Here is a 25,476-nt window from a genome sequence, read left to right on the forward strand (position 1 = left end):
TCATATCACACCGGGCTGTGGGATTTGGCTGGTATGTGAATTACCTACACATGTATGCTGTGGGTGCGTTTATTTGTGTGCAAAAGAAGCGTAAGAAAGTATAAACATACATCCATGGAATCCCGCTAGCTATCTGAACGTCTCGCACGTACTATGCGCTACATATTTACATTTCTTTCTCTTTTTGATTTTTGCTTTTTTAAACAGAACCGATAAAAGCTTCAAGTAAAATTTAAAAAATTGTGAAAAAGAGTAATTAATGAGACAGAGAAATAAAGAAAGCGAACAATTGGCTTATAATCTGTTCGGCTTCGAAGTGAGAAGAAAAGAGGGTTACTACTGGCTGCAGAGTATCCTTGACAAGAGAATGAAAAACTGAATAAGAGAAAGATAGAGAGAGACAGAAAGGTACGTGTATGAGAGTGCGCGCGCGCGCTTAAGATTCGAGAGAAGCAAAGCTTCACACGTAATTTATTCACTTAGGTAAGAAATAATGAATATCGTTTCTTGAAATTTTTCTATTTAATTTTGTGGTTTTATCTGTTTAAGTGGCGAACAGTTGTAGATTTACCTTTCTTACGTATTTATGAAATTTTTAGCAAGAAAATAGTCTTTCTTCACGTAATGAACCATAGACTCATTTTTATAATAAAAAGTATTGAATTATTTTAATATTAAGATAATTTATTAAATTTTGATAATATTATAATTTATAAATTACTTTACCATGAATATAAGTATGATATACATATCAAATATAACTACATCTATTGGAGCACTATTCATTGCCCAAACATGATATAAGAATTTTAATGATTAAATCATGCATAAAGCTTTAACTCTCATAAAATATAAATAAAGCCTTCCAGTCATTGAACAATATTTGCAGAGAATTGCACATTAATACGCTGTGAGATGTAAACATCTGCATAAACTTAACTTAACTTAAAACGAACAATATGAATTTATAAACATACATTATGAATGAAAAATATTTAATCAAAGCAAAAATTGAAACTATTATCAATATTTAACATTATCTTTATGCAGTTTTACATTTGTATAACATGTGCATGTTATAAGTGAAATCTGTGTATTGTAGCATTAATTTTGAGATATAAGAAATATTTTCGATAAATTCAAATTTACATAAACGTAAAGCTATAATTCATGCATTCTACTCGATTGAAGTCTATAAATAAAAATATACATAAATGCATTTATTTTTCATTTTTAAGTAATGAAGAATTACTATAAATATTAAATATTAGCTTTAAAATATATTAGTTTCAATTTTCCATATAACGAGAGTTAGTTATTTAATGTCAGCTAAATAAAAAATTGAAATAAATCGGTTTTTGTAATGAAATATACAATTTCACACTAAAATTTTCAAAACTATGTACTTACTCAAATCCAGTGGAGAGTTTAAAAATTACAGTTTCCATATATTTTATACATAATTATATTGAAACTTGTAGTTTATTGCGTGCTAATTAGGTGTATCTTTTTCTTTAAAGTATTTAAAAATTATTTTATATATTTGTAAGAATTAATTTTAAAAGAATTAATTTTTTGAACATATATTATTAAACAATGTAGTTGACATTTAATTATGTAATTACAATTTATTCAGTAAAAATATACATTCGTCAGAATATTATTACACAGACGATCATTAAAAGTATCAGAGATAATTGAAGACAAATTTATTAGTACATACCAAATATATTCAAATAATTATCTATGATTGCAAAACAACTTTCAACATTACAGTATAAAATTTTTTATTAATACAGATTTACAAAGCTAGTGTGTTAATTTATATATTAACCTAGTTAAAATATAAATTATAAATAATGTTATACGATATAAGAATATTAAATATATTTTATAAATTTTTTATGCACGCAGATAAGTTATTGTTCTTCAATCTGATTATCAAATTTTTACAAATATAAAATAAAAATAATTTGGACAATTTATTTTTTATGTATTTAGAATTTTCTATCGTTTACTATTTTTTAACGTTTTTAATGATACCTATACACATAATTATAGACATATTTTCTATTATAATTATTTTTGTAAATACGTCCCTTAAAATAGATTTGTTGATGAGAATAATTTTAGAAAAAGGTAAAATAATATATACAATTCAGAGAATATTTTTTCAAACATTTACTACATATTACAAAAAATAAATAAATAATACCAAAATGATAAAATTTATTTTGATTTAAATGAACCATATAGTGGATTTTAAATAAGGCAAAATTTGTACAAATGAATTACATTCATCAGAAATAAAACATAAAATTAGAAATCTTAAAATAATATTTGTCTTATATGTTATATTTATTTTACATTAAATTATAATATTATATATTTTTAATTTTTAATTTCAATTTATTTCTAAAGTTTACTTCATTTATTTTGCTAATAATGAAATAGTTGTAACTGAAATTATATATACCTGTTCAAATAATAAACTATAATTCAAATACAATATTTAAAATAAATTAAACGTACATTTAATTTCAATTTATTTGTGCTATGCTTAGTTTTCATTTAATAGGTAAATTATTAATAATATTAAAATAATTATTGATAATTATATAATCTTTAAAAGTATAGCAATTTTTCTGTAAATTAAATTAATTTTATTGCTTTTTGTTATTTTATACTTTGTAAATATATTTTTTTATATACGTATATGGAGTCTTTTTTTTTGAATGTATGTACTAATTTGTATTTTTATTTAAATATATCATTTTGTGATATTTCTATTAACATCTTTAGAAATAGATGATAATTATATTAAGAAAAAATTCTATCAAAATGCAAGTATTAAAAATTTACCATATATTTTTATTCTTTATTATTAAATTTATTTCATAATTTACTATTTAATATCTTTTGGATAAAGTAATATGCTTCTAATTTAATCTAATTTAATTTTTCTTCTATATATATATATATATATATATATATATATATATTTAATTGAAGAAAGTTTCTGAAATACACTGTATATTTAATTATTTATATTATCTTTTTATAATAATTAATATAATCTCGTTCGTTTTACATAATATAATTACATATGAACTTAATAATTGTACATAATTACTATTATTTTTAGAAATACGTACGAGGCAAATGGCAATATACCATTTTTAGAAGTTAATGAGATTTATTAATATATTCAATGCATATTATTAATAAAAACTAAAATTTATGTTTTCATTGTCTTATATTTCAATTATCGTTATTATTGATAAGTAGTTCAAAACCTTTCTGAAGTAAATTAATTAATATTTTGTGAATTATATTTATAATATTGAAGAATGAAAATATTTGTATGAAATTCACCAAGCTGGTATTTCAAGATGGAATTAATTAAATTAATTGTCCAAAATTTTAATACGAAAACAAAGAATGTATCAATATATCAATATAATTATTGAACATGAAAGCTAAAAAATTTAAAACATCGATTTTTTTATATTGGATGGTTCACAATCAGTATAATTAAAAAACAACGCTTACACTTTTACAGCTATTTTTGACAGTACTTTTACAAAAGTTGATGCCAGCTACAACAATTAATTACACTTATTTTATAAATATTTTAGTACTATTTAGATGATTTAAAACAAAGATTATGTAAATTGAATAAAAAAAATTCGTAAAATGAAAATAATTTTGCATACTCAATGATATAATTTTTTAAAAGTAATGAAGGATTTTGTAATTATAATAATCGTATTATAAATATATAATTAATAAATTTATATTTAAACTTCAATTTGTGTTTATATTTAATAATACTATTAATAATTACAATATTTATTAAGATTAATTTTACATTTCTAAAATATGTAGGTCGTAGTAAAGTATAGTAATAATGAACAAAAAATATTAATAAAGAAGATTATATTCATTACATTTGATGAAATTTGTTTGAAAATAATGTTTATTATTTTTTAAATAAAAACTTTTAGGTTGCCTAAAGATTTTTCTTAATTACTATAATTTCATATCTTTGATATTGGTTATAAGAATAATTTAATAAAATTGTACAAACGAAAATTAAAAAAATTAATCAATAACGAATTTTGTTGATTAAATTTCAGATATTAATTGAGAAATGATCTTTGGTATTATATATTATCAATTTGTTTTGCCAAAAATATGTTATTAAACTACTAAATAACGTATTAAAAATATTATTTATGATGTGACATTCTCATCACTTTATTTATTTATTTATTTTTATTTTTTATCAGATCAAAATATACTTTAATTAAAGATTTATACAAGCAAAATAATATACTTTTTCTTAAAGAAAATGTGTATTTTCAGATTTTTTAAAAATAATTTACAATTAGAATATACGTTCGATACACTCCACATGTTATGTGTATTTTACTTGTTATCGATCTTGGTTAATAACTATATTATACAGTAAATTCTTGAGCATTTAGCTTTTGATTATAGCTAGTGTGACATCCAATTTAATTTCTTAAATTGTGTATATTTTTGCACAGTCAAACTTTTAGACTTTTTTTACTTAAGCACGAGATGCTCTATGTACGTGTATAATATATTTCAGGATAATGAAAATTTCTTATTTACAAATTGGTCTAAAAAAATCTTATTAATGAAAATACTACAAAGAACCAAAATCGTTGTTATTAAATTCAAAATCTTTATTACGTCTCAAATTATATATATTTTTTAATACATAATATAAATTTAATAACTTTTTGAATCTTTACTATCTTAAGACATGGACTTTGACAACTACAACATAATAGTATACACTCTAAATCATTTTTAAAATATTATTATAGAAAACTAATAGTCTACACGCGATTACAGTATATAATAAATTAATATTGGTAATAATTTATTTCAACTCATTATAAGTCGAATAAATCCTACAAACATATATATTAAATACTTATAAAATCTATAACAATGATATATATACAAATTTTTTTTATATAGAAAAATATTTTATTAAACAAATATTTGTTATTTATTATGTTAAAAATAATTTTAAAAAATACTGAAGATGAGATGTTCTTGAGTTGGTTTCATTACCTATTTCATATTTCATACATTGAGCGATAAAAATACCATAATAAAATAATTTAAGCTTACGTTGAATTATGAAAATACTAAAGTGTTCAAGATTTATTTTATTTTATTTATTTTATTAAAAACATAAATTCAGAATAATATTAATTTTAGTCAATTTTCAATGCTAGCCGTTGTTGATTTATTAATTTTATGGCATGTATTTTAGCTGCCTATGATTACTTTGAAAATTGTATCTTAACTAATATTCATCTATTTCCCACAAAAATTTCGACTTTCTATTTTATTCTATTTTTATGATTACGTTCTTCAAGTTGACAAACTGTACGATATATGGTGTATGCACAACAGTAATAGCAAGCCGGTGAAATAGTTAATACTCGCTTCGGTTTAAACACGCGTGCATTTATATTCCCTTAATAGTTCAATACTAAGGTTCAAAACCTATACGGTTGATTATGCTGACGCTTTAAAACAGTAAAGGAGTTTTAATAGCTTTAGTTGGAGTTGGTTTTCACACAATCTACAGATCACCACATCTACAATAAAGAGGAAGAATCTTTTTCTCTATTTTTCCAGAATTTAGGGATTGCTTATGTGTTGCTCTTGCTTCAAGGTTTTTTGTATTCGATGATGTATGAATTTTAAAGAGAAGCTTATATCTCAGATTATTCATTTCCGTAACTTAATTTACTTTATTAAATTCATGGGATGATTAAAATTTTTTATTTGCTATATGTATTGAATTGCATTTTTTACTAATTTGTTTTCACGTGGAAATTATTCATAGATTAATTATTAAACTGAAGTTAATAATTATTATTTAACTTAATACTTGATATTTGAATGTATGATTCCAGAACTTATAAAATTATTCTAAGAATGATATTAAGTTTACCAAGCTACAATTTAGTATTACTATTGGCATCGTGATCTGTCTATTACAGCAATAAATATTTAACGTTGATTCATTGATCTTTTAATATGTTAACTTGATTTTTTTTAATTTAGGAGATATTTACTTTATAATTATTTTCATCTAGAAGAAGGTTTGAGACCGAATTTTATTTAGATAAAATATTTTATTATTTTGTTTCAATTGCGAAATGATTTTGAATTGATTTTAATCGGTTATGAATAAAAATACTTACTAAGTTACGATAGATATATTATTAAATGTGAAGTATTTAATAAATCAAGCATTTAATAATTTCTATCATGTACAAACAAAATTTATGTTTAATCACCCTTAATTAATTATTCATAATAATGTTTATGACAAATATTTGAAATTATAACTTCTTTAAGAATCTAAAAAGTGTGACTTTATGGTCAGTTGCCGTTATTGTGACATGTTTAGAAATATGACTTCAAATGATTTCTGAAAACTATAATTAGTAATGGATTAATAAAAGTCATATTACGAATTGTGAAATTTTATATATACATTTTTTTATATACAATATATTTTTATATACAATTTATATACAATAGTAGTTCATATTATTGCACTCTCCCACATTTCTCTTTTTTCCTTAATTATTAACATTTTTATAATAACGACTTTTTAATCTGTGGCACTGCTTCCACTTCATCATGAACATTTTTTCTTCGTAAGCGATAGAGTTTCTTTATGTAGGAAATTAAATAATAACTATCCAATATTACTAAATGACTCACTATTTTTGTAATTACTTTGAATATTAAAGAGAAATGTTTCGTGTCGGTAATTAATCTTAGCATATTCACTAAAAATATTAGAAACGATAGATCTATTATGTTTTAACCGTATTTATAAAAAAATTTCTTTTAAGTCAAGAATAATTGCAGTAAATATATACGTTTTTTCTAGATACTTACATATTGTATATTGCAGATAACTATAGTATATTACCAATAACATTAAAAAAAATTGATTAGTAAAAATCTTCGTTAGATTAGTGAGAATATTGATGGATAAGTTTATTTATGGTTACTTTTAAAATTTGTTATTGGCTATTGTATTTTGTTGTATTATCAATTGTAAAGATCAATATTTTCTAGGTATTTCTGTTATACAAATTGTTGAATGTGACTGCAACAAATATAACTATAATTATGATCATGCTAAATTATTTCGATTTGTAATTTAAGAATTCAATTTATCTCATATCGATTATTTCAATTATCTATATAAATGACTATTAAAGAGACAAGAAATCATATAAACTGAATGTTTATATATAATTGATTAAAATTATCTTGTCATGAAAGAATAGTGACTTAAAAATAGAGAACTGAAAAAATTAAATGAACTCATTTGTAATTAAAATAATATAATGCAATAAATTAATATAGCATTATAAAAAATAAATAATTTGCTTAGCTTTTTAAATGAAGAAATCTGAACGTGTGCGATATGGCACACATTTTAAAACCTATAAATATGGGTTTTGACTAATTTTAATCTCTAGTTGCTAAATATTCGATATCTAATAAAATATTATAACCTGCTTTTATAAAAATATTTCATGTGGTCAAAAATAGATTTAATTAAAATTGATCTATATATCAATTTATAACAATAAATTTATTGATAGTTATTTACAGATTGAATAGTAATTGTGTTATATAACTTCTTATATAATTGATAAGAATTAAAGAATTTTGTGATATAAAATAATAATATTAAGGAAGAATTTATGCAAAACTTTACATTAACTAATGAAATGAATTTTTTATATAGTCAGTACATATTCTATCTTTACATCATTTATTTTAAAAATTATGTTAAGTTTCAATTTATTCATATATTCATTAAAAGCAAAATATGTTAGGAAATTTAAAATTGCTTTATTTGTTCATATAATATATCGTAAAAAAGTAGTAAATATAATTAAAACTTTCTTTTTGTGAGTATAATTTAAAAAACAAAAATTTCTTAATTGCAAGTTAAGAATTAAGATGACATTTGTGTTTAGTATTTTTTTAACAGATTTAAGAAAAATAATATTCGAGTTCAGGTATTTTTAAAATGAATCTAAAACAATGAACAGATTAATTATTCATAAATTACACGAGAAAATTTTTTAATTCATTATAATTTTAAATAATTACAATTTTCTTTTAAATTTTTAAATATTATTAAATTTTCAAAATATTATTTTATTATTCAGTTTTTTTTAGTAAACATTACGAGCGTTTGATTTGAAACTTTTACATTTCATTCAATATTTAAAATAATATGTGTTCAGAAATCCAGTCACTCGGTGGTCGAAAGACCACGATGGTAGATTAGACCATATCCACCATTTTACTGGAGGAACAGTGTGAATAAGTGAGAGGTTAATGCTTCACTTCAGTAATCAACAGTTTAGTAACACAATTGCTTTTCGTGCTATTTATTGAGTTTTAATTTACAAATACACAATTATGATTGTACGTTGGTGGTGAGAATCGTTGAGATTTTACCGTTCTTTAGTGATATTTTCACGTGGAGGTAGCATGCACTGCAAGTCGAGGTTGGAGCTTGTAAAACTCCGGGTCCTCTTGGTGTCGTGCGCTTGGTAGAAAATTACTACACTGAGAAGTTAAATGTCATAAATCTTTGACGCTCCTTATATAGTGACACGTGTGGTGTTTTAAGTGCGAATCTCCTCTTGATGAATAAATATAAATGGTTCAATACCTCAGTGTATCTTGACAGTGCGCGCTGTGGCACTTGTCGAGATTTAGCGGGTATTGGCGCCTTGATGCAGAATACAGTACAGATTACAGTGACTTGGCGCTGATGTAGCACATAATATAGTGACGTTATGATGCAGAAGTAATACAGAAGTTGTGACGCTTCGAGACCAGAGCTTTATAAGTTTCGAGAATTCTAAGAAAGCAAGCATTACAAGGTTGGAGATTACAATCGTCGTTGCTATGATGAGACTAGATAAACATTACAGGACGTTTGCAAGCAAAGGCTTTAAAATGATCGAGAATTTTCGGAATCAATGTTTACGATTTTGCGAGCTAGAACAATTGTAAATTTTGGAGAATTAATTTTCTTGGAAAGTACTCCAATCCTGAACAATAAGATTACATCGATTTCTAATAGAATATTTAATTTTATTATATAATTACTGTCTTAACATATTAATTATGTTTATAAATTAGCTTTGTTCTTTTTTAATATTTTATGTTATTTTTATTTTTTAACTTTTATTTATTTTTATTTTATTTTAATTATTTGAATAATATAAAGTTTTTCCAATGTAAATTCCAATGTAAATATTGGTTTTTTGGTACAACCGATTTTGTTCCTTAACAAATTGTATCAAATTTCATTTAGTTTAGATTTAGAATACTTAATGTTAACGTATTATGATTTCATAAAATAAGTAATAAAATAAACATTAATATTTTTAAGAGATCAGATATATTATTTATTGGCTTGCATTAATTTTCTATATTTATACGTTTGGTGTTCAATTACATTTTCAAATTTAAATTAATATCTACGCTAGTATAAATAAAATCACCCATTTTTAATAATGTATCGAATTTAACAATATGTACTTTTAACATTTTCAAGATATTTTAGAATTATGATATTCATATGTTCTATCATTTTTAAAGATAATTTTTTTATATTGTATTTTAAATATGTTTTTTTAATTATTAAAAAATATATATTATAAAATTTAAACATTTAAATGAATATTATAACATTCACTATACACTTTATTGAAAATCTCAGTAAACATTATTTTATAAATTACTTATTTAATGTGATAATTGATAGTATTCTTTAAAGTAAATACATTCTTTAATAATCTTTTTAAAAGTCTTTTAATAATATATTCCTAACGTGGATATGAAATACGTTGTTTTTATATTATTAACATGAATCCGACTTAATAATTGTTGTTAATATTGCAACACTAGTGCAATTGCGTGATTTGTATTTTATTTCATAATAAAGTTACGATCGTAAATGATTTTTGTTTATATTTTAGTTTCAAAGTATTCATTTATAAATACAATATTCTTTATGTATTTCATCTATTTATGTATTATGCAAGGATTTATTTTCAGCCAATATTTTAATTGCAATTTAAAAATTATTTTTGCACTGACAATTTTTATCAAGATTCTACATTAGAATGTAATCGCAGTACACCAATAACCTGAGAATTACTATAAAATGTATAGTTAAAATGGAGGTGTACACAGCTTATCGCATAAAATTACTAATTGATTTTTCTATATGCATGAAATTTGTATGAGTGTAGATATATAAAACTGCCAAATAATAATACTTAATTGAAAACACGATGAATTTTTAAAAATTGACTTAAATGATTGCAGTTGGATTATAATAAAAGCGTAGCATTTGTACACTTGTATGTATGTACGAAATGTGACAAAAGGAGTAAGATTGTTCTATAAACTCATGTACAAATGAATTTTGATTCGCATTCTTTTTTTCGTTAAATGATCTTTGCTGACCTATTTCAACTTTACAAATATATAAATGAAAATTAGGAGAACAACTATGTGAAAAAAGATTCATCGGGCTGTTAAATAAAAATGAAACAAGGAGTTCTCATAAAAGATCTGTTCAAAATTTTCTATCTAGGTGAATTTTCGTAAGATAAATAAGACTATCCCCACTCTTTTCAGAGCCCGTAATCAACTAAGCAGCTCAATATTATTAGCTTACTTACGTTGTATTAATTTCAACTTCCTAATAAATGTTAAATATATACATTCATGATTTTTAGTAGTTGCTTTCTTTTATGCTGAATTTTTTAATTACTCACTTTTATTATTAATACTGAGTATTCTATTAAATTCATATGAAGAGATGTGAGTAGTACATAAAATGTAAATTTCGTTTATCTAAGGATGTGATACTCATTATTTTAAAAGGGTATGTTAATCATTGTTGTTGCAATATATTAATTAGTTTTACTAGAATTAATTTAGCTAGGAATACTTTATTATGGCACTTTACGAACTATATTTTTTGTTTTGTTCCGTGCTTGTTAGTTGACCACTACATTTCATTGCAATAAATTCATCGTGCAGCTGCATATTTATGTATCTATAAATAGTTAGCTATAATTGAATAATGAAGAATATAAGTGTATAAAAAGTTTATCCAAAGAAATAAGAAAAAGAAATAAATGGAAAGCTTCCATTATTTAAGTATTTGAATGCGAAAAATCATTTGAAATTCGAGATTTGTAATTTTAATGTATCTATAGAATTGAATTATACAATGACATATACAAAATTTTTATCTGTATACACTTACAAATGTACCGTAGAGATCTTTTTTATGTTAAATTTAGAAAATCACTTATAACTATATATATCTTTATTATCTCTATTAATATGAAAAATGAATTATTAAATAAAATAAGAAATGCAATATATATTGTTAATCTTAGTCTATGTATAATAAAATCTATTAAAATATTGTTTTATATTATTTTTTTCTAAAATTGTATGTAAAAATTATGTAAAAACCAATAAAAAGCATGTATTTAACAACTAATAATTGTATCGATTAGTATTAATTTTATGATATCAACATATGCGTATGCTAATATATTATAAATAATATTAATTTAAAAAATTCCTTCTATCCTAACCCTACTATAATTTAATGATTTACTTACAAAAGGCTAACAATTTAAAGCCAAAATAAATTAAGACAAACAAGCTTCGAATTAAATATATTCTTTAATATTTTTAAACTTATTTTAAAATTTATATTTAAAAAAATATATTTTTAAAATTCTTTAATATATTTTAAACATTAAAACAACCAAATAATGAACCCAAGAAAGTATAGCAGTAGAGTATAACACAAATAAAAAATATAATATAAAGTTAGTTTAATTACAAACTATCTTAATTTTGAAACATCAATTAGTAATATCGTTTCACAAGAATAGTGCGCAATGTTACATATGTATAACCGCGTACCTTTATTAGTTTGCATAAAATACGTTAATCTAATATTCCCATATTGTATATATAGCTTTCCGTGATTTTCGAAAACTTGGTGTACAAGTACATAAAGCGAAGTACTTATTAAGAGCTACGATAATAAAAAGTATCCTATTAATCTGTAACGAATCACGTTCTATTAACGACCTATTAATCTCTAACGTATTTATTATATGTACACTATTATTAGTTCTGATATTTTCAAGTTTTTGTACCTTCTTTAAGTCTGGCGAAGTTTAAAAAATTAAATTTCTTGTTTAAATGGATTAAGTGTGCAGTTTTTCGAAAAAAATTTTACACATAGAAATGTATGAAAGTTAAACATTTCCGTATTTACCATTTTTAGTGTACGGTTATACATAAATCTCAGTGTTCTACCTCTGTATAGTTAAGGAATAAGGTATTCTTTAAATTCAGTCTATTATTTATGCATTTGTTAACTTTTATACGTAACTGAATTTCAAATTATATATACTGATATTTGAACCAAGTTTGAAATAATTATTTTTTAATTTTTTATAGCATAAAATTAAATCAATGTAAGATACATAAATTGAATAATACAGTTAAATACGATTAATTTATATATTTATGTATTGAAAAATAAGGATTCATACAGAAAAAGTTCTATTCTTTAAAGTAGCTTTTAAATAATGGTATATAAGATACAATATTTGTTTTTATATTTTCGTTTTTTATATTATTTTATATAGTCCGTAAGTAAAAGTAGTCACAACAATTTCGTTCTCAAACATTGTTTATTTCAATATAATTAGGTTAGTAATTTAGTAGAAATGTATAAACATAACTTTTATTATGTTATACACACAAAAATATTCATCTATTATATACATAAAAATAATTTCTATTTTTATATAATTGACTATATGAATATTTATTGTCAATTAATGACTGCTTCCGAATAAAGAGATATGAAAAATATAAATTTCTAAAGTTATACCCTTCATTTTTATTATGATTTACAAGGAATTTTCTTTGGTATGGAAAGTAAAATTTCACTTATATAAATTAAAGAAGAGTACATACTTTCATAAGAATCTCTAGAAGAAATATTTATAAAAAATCTATTATTCTATAAATATTTATCATAATGAAAATTAACATTTTATGATAAATCTATGTAAATTTTTATAAGTTTTTTAAGTTTTAAGCTTTTACAATATATCTATTTAAATACAGGATTTAATAAAATTTTTGGATATGTTTATTTTATTGTTTATTGAACTTATCAAATAAGATAAGATACTTTTGAGTATGATGAATCTAATAATACTACGGGTAATGAAATTTGGAATACTTTTGAAATACTATAACACCATAAAAATACATTTTTATCAAATATGATAAATCAAAACGATTTCTGTAAACTTTCGGTTACAATTGCTTTATTCGTATTAATTTTACATTTTTAAAGTGATTGCTATTAAGTTAAATGTCTTATATTCGACAATTGTTTCCTATTTGACTGAATTGGAGTAAAGTTTTAAAAGAATTTTAAATAAAAAAATTCATTTACATTTGAAATAAAATTATAATGTAATTTAAAATTTTTTAAAGCAATATTATTATAATATATTGTTACTTTTTTAACAGCATGACTTAGTTCAATCTTATTGTCTTGCATCCCTCAAAAATATGTAGAATCTGATTTTAAATATTTTTATTATTAATTTATGATATTTGTTTTTTATAAATTAAATATTTTCATAAATTTATTTTTTAATAATTTCATAAATTTAATGATTATACATAAATATATGTACAATTGATTTTAATTAAAAAATATAGGTTTATAAATCTAGATAAAATGATCTTGAATGTTAACTTCAATTTTTTAAATTGAGACAGGAATTTAAATTAATCCTATTTCACTTTTTTGTAGTACTTTGTATAAGATCGCCATTACTTTTCACACAAATTAGATAAGATATTGTCTATATGTTCTTGAAAATATTTTTATGAGAAATAATTTTATTCCTGTCAATTATATTTTCTTATGATTTTTCATTTTAATTTTAATGTTTATTTTAAAAATATATACAATTTAAAATTACATATACTTCTATATCTATGCTTTTAACTAATTAAAATAATAAATATTAGTGTTTAATATTGTCTATATTAACATTTTAAGTCAAACAATTGTAAAATAAGTCATATTAATGTAGCTATGACAATATTTAATCTAGATTGTAATATAAAAATCTGTATTCTATTTGTTTTATAGATATTGTATACGTTACTATTATAATTTTATATTAACATAATTTTAATGTAAATTTGCTTACTCTTTAATCTAATATAATTAGTTGATTAACGAAAAAAAAAATTTGCTTTAATTTGATAAAATGTAAAATGAAATTGATCGACTTGAAACTTAAAATGTAAACTAAATAATATTAAATTTAACATTTATTTTGTATTTTTATAATTTTTTACATAGTATAATGTGTACAATGCAGTCTCCGAGCCTAATTTATTGTGAAAGTATAAAGAAAAGTGATGTTTATCTTCATCAACCTTGTGATGTTTTTAAGTATATATTAAATATTTTATATGAATAGCCTTTTAATTGCTAGTACATGTGTATATTTATATAATCTTATTATAAATATAAACTATCTTTATTATCTGAATGATAAATGGAAGCTTTATTAAGCGGTAATATATAAAAAGTTAGAGGATAATCGATATAAATTTTTTAGTGTAAACAAAATATGGGTTGTATTTTAGAGTAAGTTCTCTGGAATTAAAGCAAGTAGCTAGATATTCTTCAACAAATGATCATTTCATTTTAATTTCGTTTTACTAAAATAAAAATATACATTCATTTTAACAACAAATAGCATCAATTCTAAATAATTTATCGTAGTAAAAGTAATTTTAAACTATACTACTTAAGAGAATATTTTTGTGTTCATTTTTGTATGTAGCAGAACTTTTATTTCAATTTATTTATATAATTGTTCATGTACAATTCCCTGCGAAGAATTAGATATTTTAATACATAATTTGAAATGGTCGGATCAGCAATTTATCGGCTTATCATTGGAACTGTGTATATTTACAGGAGAGGCGCCTTTCTTCGGCAATAGAGCTTTTTCTACGACAAAAATGACGTCGCAACGATAATTACAAGTGTCTGGCGATTTGTGCTTAGGGAGATGAGTGGATCGCGGCTTGGCAGGGGTCGAGCGGGCCGCCTTGCGCTCCTCGGCTGCAGCGCCCTTGCAGTTGTCTTTCTGATGTTCCTCTACCGTTCGACGAATTCGGAAATGGCGCGACTTCGGGATCTCCACCTAAAATGCACTCAACAACAAGAGGCTCTTGCCACCCAGCTACAAGGTAAGCGCTTTTTAATTAAACTTTTAACAGGAGCAGATTGCATTATCTCCTTGAAGGATTTTACCTGTAGCTTGATACAGCTTGACGCGCCGGAAACCCAAACCAATTTAGTGTAGAATTATGTTATATTGGACGCTTATTAGATGAATGAAAGCTCAAAATTATAGGCAGGTCTGCGCCCCTATTTCATATAATAGTTCATAGCTCTACTGCATCATTATAAGACAGCAAAATAAGATGGAAATTTAAATATTATTCATTATATCCTTAATATTAACAGTTCAAGCAAAATCCTAAGCTGAAACGAACCATTTTTGTTTAATAATGATATTGTAATAGCTAATGAACTTATTTAGTATTTTTATAAAATTTAAAAATAAACTGCGAATGACAACTCTGATCTTAATACATAAATCTTATTGAAATTTAACGTTAATTTTAATATTTTTTAAAACTTACATTCCAAAAAATAATGCCCACACATTATTAATTTAGTATATTATGAACATTACACTTACATAAATCAAAGTTGCAAAATAATCTTAAAATATTATTTTAATGAAATTATCTATACGGATTATGAATTTAATTATAAAATATTATTAAGTCTCTCAAATTTTCTTGTCCTTTTTATAATACAGTTTTTATAATAAATATTGAAAAAATAAAGTTTAAAAAATATGGATGATTTTTTTAGTTTAAAAATTTCTTTCTTTTTTTTCTTAACAAAATTTTATAATAGAACAATTAATGGATATATTTTATAAAGTTGTAAAAATTAATTGTATTTTATTATTTAAACTTTTATAAAGATATATAGATAATTTTGTAAAATAATAACTTTGCAATTAAATGACTTATAAATTTTTTTTAATTTGCTTAAAGAAATTTTCCAAATAAAAGTACTTTAATAAATATAAAAATAAAATATATACACTGATAGTGTTAATGACATGATTTTTGTTTTATAAAGAGAAAATTTATTATAGAAATCTTAAAAATTTATAAAATATGTTTAAAATATTATATAAACATAATTTTGGGAACATTTTGAAATTACACACAATATTCAAAAACAAATTTTTTTCAATGGTTTATTTTTTTTGAAACTTTCCTTAATAGATTAACTAAATTGAACAATCATATTTTAATATATAATATACATTGAAGAATGAATTTATATTTTGGTATATTGAATTAATTTGTCTTTATTTTTTATAAAGTAATTATTACAATTCATATTTTTTGAAAATTTTAGAAAAATAATACATAAAAATTATTAACTTTAAAATATTATGCATTTTCCTGTGTGCTCTATTTGCAGTAATTTATGAGTACAAATTGCAACTTGAAAAGACCCTTTCAAACGAGAAGAGCGCAAATGCTGCCGCTAAAGAGGAACTTCAGAAAAAAGCTTCAAGAGAAAGATCCCTAAGAGATAAGGATATTATTGAGGCAATGCAAAGATTTAATTCCCTTCAACAGAACTATAAACTACTGCAGACTGAACACCAAGACTTAAAAGACGATTGCAAAAAAAAAGAAGCTGTTGCGTTAGAAGATAGCAAGAGGCTTGAATCGACGTTACAAGATCTGAGGATACAGTTGAAGAAAGCAGGAGAAGACAAAGAAAAGTCTATGGAACATTTAAAAATAAAATATATGGAACTAATAAATCAAAAGGAACAATTAGAGGAAAATTATAATAATCTCAAAAAACTTAACGGTGATAATAATGGCAACGTGGAGCACTTAGAAAAGCAAGTTATTCAGTTGCAACGAGAATTGGATGATGTTAAGGTATTAATTGTATACTATTTTTATAATTTAATTGAATTAATTAAAATAATTGAATTGAGCAAATAAGTTCATATATTTTGTATTCATTATTTTGTATTAATTATTATATTGTACCAAGTATATAGAAAGATTTCTATGAAAACTACTTTTAAATTTTCAAATATTGTGAAATTTTATTTCTCAACAAAGTATTTTTCAAAATCATTCTAATTAGATATGAATTTTTAAACATATCTTATACATTTTTGTATTTATTTAAATAGATCATTCTAAAAAATTCTATTATCTTGAAAGCACTATATATTACAACTTATATTATTAATTTTAATTATTGTATTATTCGTATAATAGAACATGATGTAATAAACGAACAGGAAATGGAATGTTGATGAACCCTTTATTTTCAGAAGTCTCCGCACTTTTCAATTGGTGTTGTAAAAAGTGAAAATACACAAATACTGCCAAGGCATGAAATCAGCTTGGATAACATCGAAAATAAGAAGTCGCCAGATATAGAAAACAATGAGGGTCAAGTGATGCGACCATCGTCTTTTTTACAGGTAAGTCCATTCAGCGACATATTACAAGTTGGCCAAAATCCGCAGCCCCTACAAGCACCCCAGAGCAACCGTTACCTAGACGGTAGCAACATTATAAATAATACCAACTTGAATAACAAGGGCATCAATATGGGCTATAATAATACTATTAGCAATATAAAAAACAGCAACAATAGTTTTAAATATGACGATTTATTGCCAAATGAACCGAAAAGCGATGTGCGATTTGAAAATCGAAACGGTAATATCGTACCTGCTGGGCCGAATGACATTAGAGATCAGTACGCAGGGCTGCCCATGCCCTATGTTCAGCAGCAGCAAGAACTAGTCCCGGATAAGGTAAATGAGGTCTCGCAAGAGAAGACCGAACAACTCAAACAGGTTTTGGTACCTCCAAATAATGCAGAAAAGTACTTAAACGCCGTGCAGAGGAAGATGAAAGCCAATACTAATCTCTCATCCAAAGAGCCGGTAATGGTACCGATATTCAAACCTCAAGCCGCTGGTCAACCCAATAATATCGACAATATGTATCTTAATCATTTTGTTTAATCGACTGTCATGAGTGATTGCGCCACGGATGTATGGAATATTGAGCGTCCAGTATGTGCAATGAATTTCTATTCCACCTCTGGAGTTCGCTTAATAATTTCAGTTTGTCAAATTTATCACATTTAGCTTAATTTAACATTTTATACCGATCTTTTTTATTTTAATAAACTAACCTCATCGAACATTATGCTTTGAAGAAAAGAAAGCATGATATTTATTATTAGTTTTGACAGACTAATGTTCCATATATACCTGGAGATATTTGATACTTCATGATATAAAGTTACAAACTATATCTGTACAAAATGTTTTAAACTAATAATTTTATTTTCTTATGATACTTTGGGTATATAAATAATATTAATTTGAAACAAGTATCATATTTAAAATAGGTAATTTAATATAATGATATTCAAGATGTTTTTATGAATAAAGAAAGAAAAAATACATTATTAGCCATAATGAAGTGCAACATAAAATTACTATTTTTTATGAATTTCTGTAACTATTTCAAAATCAAATGATTGAATTAAATTGAAAAAATAAAATTTTATAACAAGTGTATATTTCTAAAATACTTACATTTAGCACTTCATATAAGAAAATATGTCTTTATATCATTTCTTATGTTATAACGTTATTGTAAATATAATAAATAGATATTATTTTAATTATACATGTAATTAGTTTAAAGAAAATTCAATATATCAATTTAAGAAGTTTAATTAAATAAAAGTAACTTTATAACGTGGAATTTTCGAAATTTAATTGCAACAGTTATATTTGTGTTTCTTTTTTCAAAATCTGATAATGAAATATAATTAGTGAAAATGATTTGTAAGTTACATTATTTCATATGCAATTATTGTTAAATAATTGAAATATACAAATAAAGTTCTAGAATGTAATAAGTTTTGGAAATAGATTTTATATTATCAATTGCGTAAAATGTTCGAATATAAGTTTGCAAATCATTAAACTAGGACATTTTTTAATCAGTTATTTATTAGTTATTTTTTTATTGTGTGCGATTTTGTTTTTATAATTTTTAATATTTTATTAGATTTTAGGGGTGCTTCTTAAATTTCTTTATGCTTGTTGATCTCTGTACAGTTTTCTGTTCTTACAGTTAACTGTTCTTAATTAATATACCTTATGAAAAATTGTAACGTATCTCAGTAACTGCTTACTATATAATGCATCCTGACAATATACAATTAGTATATGTAAATTGTAATTTTTAATTATTATTAAAATTAGCACAAATCGAACAAAATTTTTGCCTTAAACCACTTTGGAGGTAATCGTTATTATATTAAAAATTTATGTAGAATAGCGGAGAAAGATCAGATGTCTAGTGCTGAATACGGTATCAGTAATGGTTAATTATAATTGATTCTTTATTTCTTTTTTACGTCAATAATACAAGTAACTTACATAAATAAATATTTAATTAATTAAAGTTAAATTAATTAATTAATTTAATTAAAGTTTAATTTAACTTAAAAAAATAATCAAAATTATTTATTTTAAATATTTCATGTATATTTCTTTTAAAAACTGAATTATTCATCAATTTTTAACAGTTTTTTAATTACTTATGTAAACGATTATTTTTTACTTGAATATGAATTTTAATAATATATTAGTTATCCATTACTGGTATAATGTACTTGTAGAAGATTTATTGGTTTTAATTTAAATGATAATTATATTTTACTTAGTATTTAATGATCATATTGTACTAAACTAAAAATTATCAAAAATATTACTACTGCTAGATTAAAATTGTTATATTTTTTTATCTTATTAAAATATTATTAAAGATATTGATAATTATAAGAAACGTATAACTAGAAAAGCATCTCAAATAGAGATGATTTTGAGCATGTGCCTGTATCTCTTACCTGTGTTATTTTAAATATTAATAAATTGTTATTATTTTTATTTGCTCGTGTTTTTTCTTCTGCCGTCCTATTCACGCAAATGACATTATCACTGACTTTCTCTATTAGTTTATCTTTAATCAAGAAGAAATTTAAGATGAAAATTTAAAATAAGAAAAAATTTACTATGTCGATTTAAATATTTTTATAGATTTGCGTAATTCCGCTGCGAGAGAATTAATATAGAATATTAATTTTTAACATTTTAGAATAAATTTTTTTGTTTGTTTTCCGTTATTTAATATTTACATTAGAAATTCAAAGTGGTAAATTACGTTTTTACGCATCTTAAAATTTTTATTATAGCGAAAATGAAATAAATACTGAAGTAGTTGATTGTTTTATAATAAAGCATGTTATTCAACATATTTTTCTCGAATTGTCTGATAAATACATTTTTTAAGTTATATTTTCGTTTTCTTTCTATTATTCTTAAATCGATTAAGCCAACATCTTGTTTTAGTAATTGAGGTAAGTTATAAAATCCTGGAAATAATATAAGTTGTTGATTGAATTTGTCAAGCTTGAATTTAAAGTTCAGAATTGAATAAAATACTTTCTTAATTCAATTCTACATATAAGTTATAGCAACCGTAGATTCATTATATGTATATTTTTATGTATTTTTTAATAAAGTACTAATAAAGATGTCAGTAAAATAGTAACAATAAAAGGCAAAATTTTTAATTTTTAAAACTATTGTAAATGTATGTAAATATTTAAAACTATGTAGATTAATTTTTCTAGCCAATTAAAAATCTATGAAATCACCTTTATAAGAAATCTAATTAATTAATTTGAATTAATATTTTTTAATAAAATTTATTTAATGTGTGTATATATGAATATATACCTATATATATTTATTAATGCGTATTCCCTAAATAGAATATGTCAAAATAATATTAATTTGAAAGAAATAATAATATAGGACAATATTTATACATAAGTAGTAAATATATAAGTATATTTATCCTTGAAACAAAATTGTCTTCGTATAAAAAAATATTTTTCATAATATATACCATCAATTTATTGTTATTCATACTGATGCAATAAGTTGAAAAATTATCAATATATCATTTTAACAATAACTACAATAAAAACAAACAGTTAAAAAGATATGGTTTATTAAAATTAAATAAAAAAATTTCATGGCATTATTATTAAGAATCTATTTTATATCCTAAAGTTATATGAAATTTAAATATATAAAACTAATACCAAGCTGTTTATTAATTTTTATTTATGCAACTAGATTTTTATATATTTTTATTCACAATAAATTTAAAAATCTTTTATAGAAATAAAAAATTTAATAAGTTTTACTAAATATCATAATTTAAGTTGAATTTTTTTTCATAAAAAAAAATAATTTTTTTTTAATATTTAAGTATTAATTTAATTTATATAAATAATTGAGTGATCGTATAAGTTTAATGTTTATGCTTTTTAGCTTAATAAAAATATAAATTGTATTATGGTTGAAAATATTTTGTAGACTTTATAATAATAACTGAAATACTATGAATTGAATTTTTTATAATTATATACAACAGTTACAGTTTATTAAATTAAAAATTCTTGAGTATAAGCTAAAATAATCTATGGAATTAAACCACAATTGATTATACTTTCAGATGTATTTCAGATGTAAAAAATCTCTACTAATAACTATTTATTTTATAGATTGTGAATGACAATGGAGATTACATTGTTTCATTTTATAATATAGTCCTACTATGGGTTTTTATGACATCTAGTATTTTTCATAATTATATCTCTATATTATAAGTATAATTACTAAATTATTATGAATGGTTTTCTTTATAAGGATCTGTGGAATACGTGTTTTTTTACTACAAAAAGAATATAGTATGCATTAGTATTACAAAGAGACATTGTACTACAAAGAGAATGTAGTATAATTGAATACAAATTGGATATAAAAAATAAAACTTATATTATTTTAAATTACTATATGTATACATTAGTATTCTCATTATCTGTAAATTAAAACGGTTTTTTGTAAAGATGTATTAACATTATAATTCAACTAATGGATCTCTAGTGAGACAGAATTATATATACAGCTTAATGCATTTATAATATTTATAACATTTATAATATTTCATTTATTTATATTATTATAAATTAAAATATACCGAGACAAAGGTTATTAAATAAAAAATAAAAGATCGTAATATTTTTTTTTAAATAATAAAACAATATTGATAACATCTATTTTTTGAAATTTATAAATTTATTGTCTCTATTTATATACTAAGAATCTTATTATGTATATATAGAAATATTTATTATATCGTTGAAAAATATTTTTACTTATAAATTTATAAATCAACCAATCTCGATTTTTCTAATAAATATAGTACTGAATTTGTTATATTCGTATGAAAACGAAATCTATTGTTTCATAATAATGTCGTACATTTGTTTATTTGAAGAAAATAATTATCAGGCCAAATATAATACTTAGGATTAAAGTTTCTTAAGATTTCCTTATTTAAACTATTATGTGTATATCTATAACAATAAAAATTAATTATTTAAAATTTCATCTACAAATAAACAATAAAAACATATTTAATGGATTTTATATTGGGGTCATGGTACGCTTTCGGCTCTTTGTAGAGTTTGACTGATTTGGAATGGCCTTCATTGTTACCCTGAGGACTCGCTGTGTCTTTGCAGGCAGATGTCTCGAACTCAGACGCGGACAAGATTGACGGCTTGCTGATGATGCAGAGTGCTTCAGAAAGTTCGAGCAGACCCTCCTCCGAGTTAAAGAGTTTAAGCGTTAAGGCTGCGGGAAAAGTGAAACTACCGATGGGTGTACTTCCGATCCCAAGGCTTATTGATGTTAAACCCGAACTCGAACCCCAGCTTTCCCTAAGAAAGCGGCCTCAGGAATCAGCAGGCCAGGCGCCGCCAATCAAACCCGAGGAAACTGAAGTTGATGAATTCGAACCAAAAGAGATTCCTAAAGTCGTTGAGTCGGCACAAAAACCACCTGCAAGGCACGCTGGAAGACACGATCCTGATGGTTGGTACAAGCTTAAGCCCGGTATTCAGGAAATCGGCGATCATCATCACGTAGAGAAAAGCGGGCAAGTATTCTGCTTCGTTAATCTAGTTGTTTAGTTCTTTAGGAATCTTGTTCTAAAGAATTTTTTCAAAAAATTTATAAAATCTGTATTCCTTAAAAATGACCTTAAAGTACATACTATCTTATAAATATTTACTTCTATAAATTGTCTTATATATATTTACACAAATTTTAGTTACTCTCAAATGAAAATAATAGAAATTTATAATATTTTGCTTTTCTATAAATAATCTAAAAACTCTAATACTTCATTTCTTTGAGTATCGAAGATAATTACTTTTTCATATATTATCTATAATATTATCCTATTATAAGGATACTATTATGTATATATATAATTTGTAATAACTCACTATAGTGCTTTTTAATAAGATATCATTTGCATACATTTGTATACAGATATACAAATCAGTATATATGTAAAATTTATTCATCCTTCTACAAACACGCAGGTGAACATAATTAATATGTTATAATTATAATACAGTAGATATAATTTTTAAATATCATGAGTTAATTAAATTAGATGTTGTAATTGTAATTACAACCAATGGAGAAATTATTATAATTTACTACCTAAATTGAACAATTTGAAGCTATATTTAATAATTATGAAGTAGTTTAGAGTATTAAATAATTTTAATGAATTTAAACTTCAAGATATTTAAAATTAACATAGAAATCTATTATATTCTTTCTATTATGTTACAATAATGTCTAATAATGTTGGAAAACAAATTTGTTTTTCCTGAAGAATTTAAATTTACGTATTGTTTAAAATTTATGTGTTAAAAATAAATTAAAAAATAATTGAAAACAATTAGAAATAATTGTAATAATTTAATTGTTATAAGTAATGCATTATTATGTTTTGCACATTCGATTATATAGTTTTTGAAAAATATATTTTTTTATGTTTATCTATATTTGGCATATATGGCGAATATATGTTAGATTAACTATTATTCTATAGTTTAATGTATTTTTTTTAAACATATTGTGAAAGTTCATAGTTCCACGTAAAAGAATAAAATAATTATCTTTTTTGTCTATTTATGTGAGTTTTTAATTTGATTTATGATATGATTTTCTTCTCTCTCTCTCTCTCTCTCTCTCTCTCTATATATATATATATATATATATATATATATATATATATATATTGAATATGCGTTTTTAAAGAAATTTATTATATTTTGCAGTATCATTTTAATTATTTTTTTCTTTTCCTTGAGTAAAATTTAGGTTTAAGCACATACATGTTTAAGAAAATTGTAAATAGTTGATATAGAAAAAAACAAATATATTTTAAATATATTCAAACTTTCAGATTCGAGAATGAAGGTGGTAACGAAGATGTTGAGCAATATGATGATTATAATTATAAGGAGCCTCTAAATAAAAATAACGATCTTCATATTGAAGAGGGAGAGGATGAACGCGAAGGTATGAACATTGTTTTATGCAAGTTTTATGATTTGCTTTATCAAAAATGATTGTTTTAGATGAAGATGATTATATGCATAATAACATGAATGCAGTGAAACATGAATAAATCGTTTAAATGCAAAGGTAATATAGTATAAATTTATGACATAAAAAATTTTTTATTTATATTACATCTATTATATTGTAATTGAATAACTAGAATTTCAAACTCTAATTATTTTTAATTCATTAAAAACTTTTAAGATATTTTTAATTGCGAAAACAAAAATAATAAATCACTTAGTTTTTGTCATTTATGTATGAAATTTCTTGTAAAGCATTAATTTATTACAGGAAATATTTATATTCATAACTAAGAAAAATACAAATTTTTAGTTATTAATTTTATAATTCTTTTAAAAAATATGTGTAAATTAGTAGATTCATGTAGATTAATTTAAAAAGCCTAATTTTAATAACTTTCAATTTATTGTATATATATTAATTTGTATATATAGTTAAATTTGTTTTTCAGAATTTCGAGATGGAAAGACTGTGCTTGAAAATTTAAAGTATAACTGTAAAAAGCAAAAAGACC

At 22.7% G+C, this 25,476-nt stretch overlaps 1 protein-coding gene across 2 annotated transcripts; it reads left to right on the top strand.

Annotated features, from left to right (window-relative positions):
• The first annotated feature begins 218 nt into the window (after positions 1-218).
• LOC105360656 (FNIP repeat-containing protein DDB_G0271996) lies at positions 219-25,022 on the top strand. 2 transcript variants are annotated; one of them, XM_011497622.1, is made up of 7 exons: positions 219-408; positions 15,191-15,465; positions 16,790-17,265; positions 17,673-17,829; positions 23,040-23,451; positions 24,781-24,896; positions 24,956-25,022. In XM_011497622.1, the coding sequence occupies exons 2-7, from the start codon at positions 15,285-15,287 to the stop codon at positions 25,003-25,005; spliced, it is 1,392 nt and encodes a 463-aa protein (XP_011495924.1). In that variant the 5' UTR covers positions 219-408; positions 15,191-15,284; the 3' UTR covers positions 25,006-25,022. The 2 variants fall into 2 exon arrangements, with proteins under 2 accessions (XP_011495924.1, XP_011495923.1); XM_011497621.1 differs by lacking the exons at positions 23,040-23,451; positions 24,781-24,896; positions 24,956-25,022 and having other exon boundaries at positions 17,676-18,620.
• Positions 25,023-25,476: the final 454 nt, after the last annotated feature.

Source organism: Ceratosolen solmsi, unplaced genomic scaffold (assembly GCF_000503995.2).
Source record: "Ceratosolen solmsi marchali unplaced genomic scaffold, CerSol_1.0 scaffold47, whole genome shotgun sequence".
Lineage (NCBI taxonomy): Eukaryota > Metazoa > Arthropoda > Insecta > Hymenoptera > Agaonidae > Ceratosolen > Ceratosolen solmsi.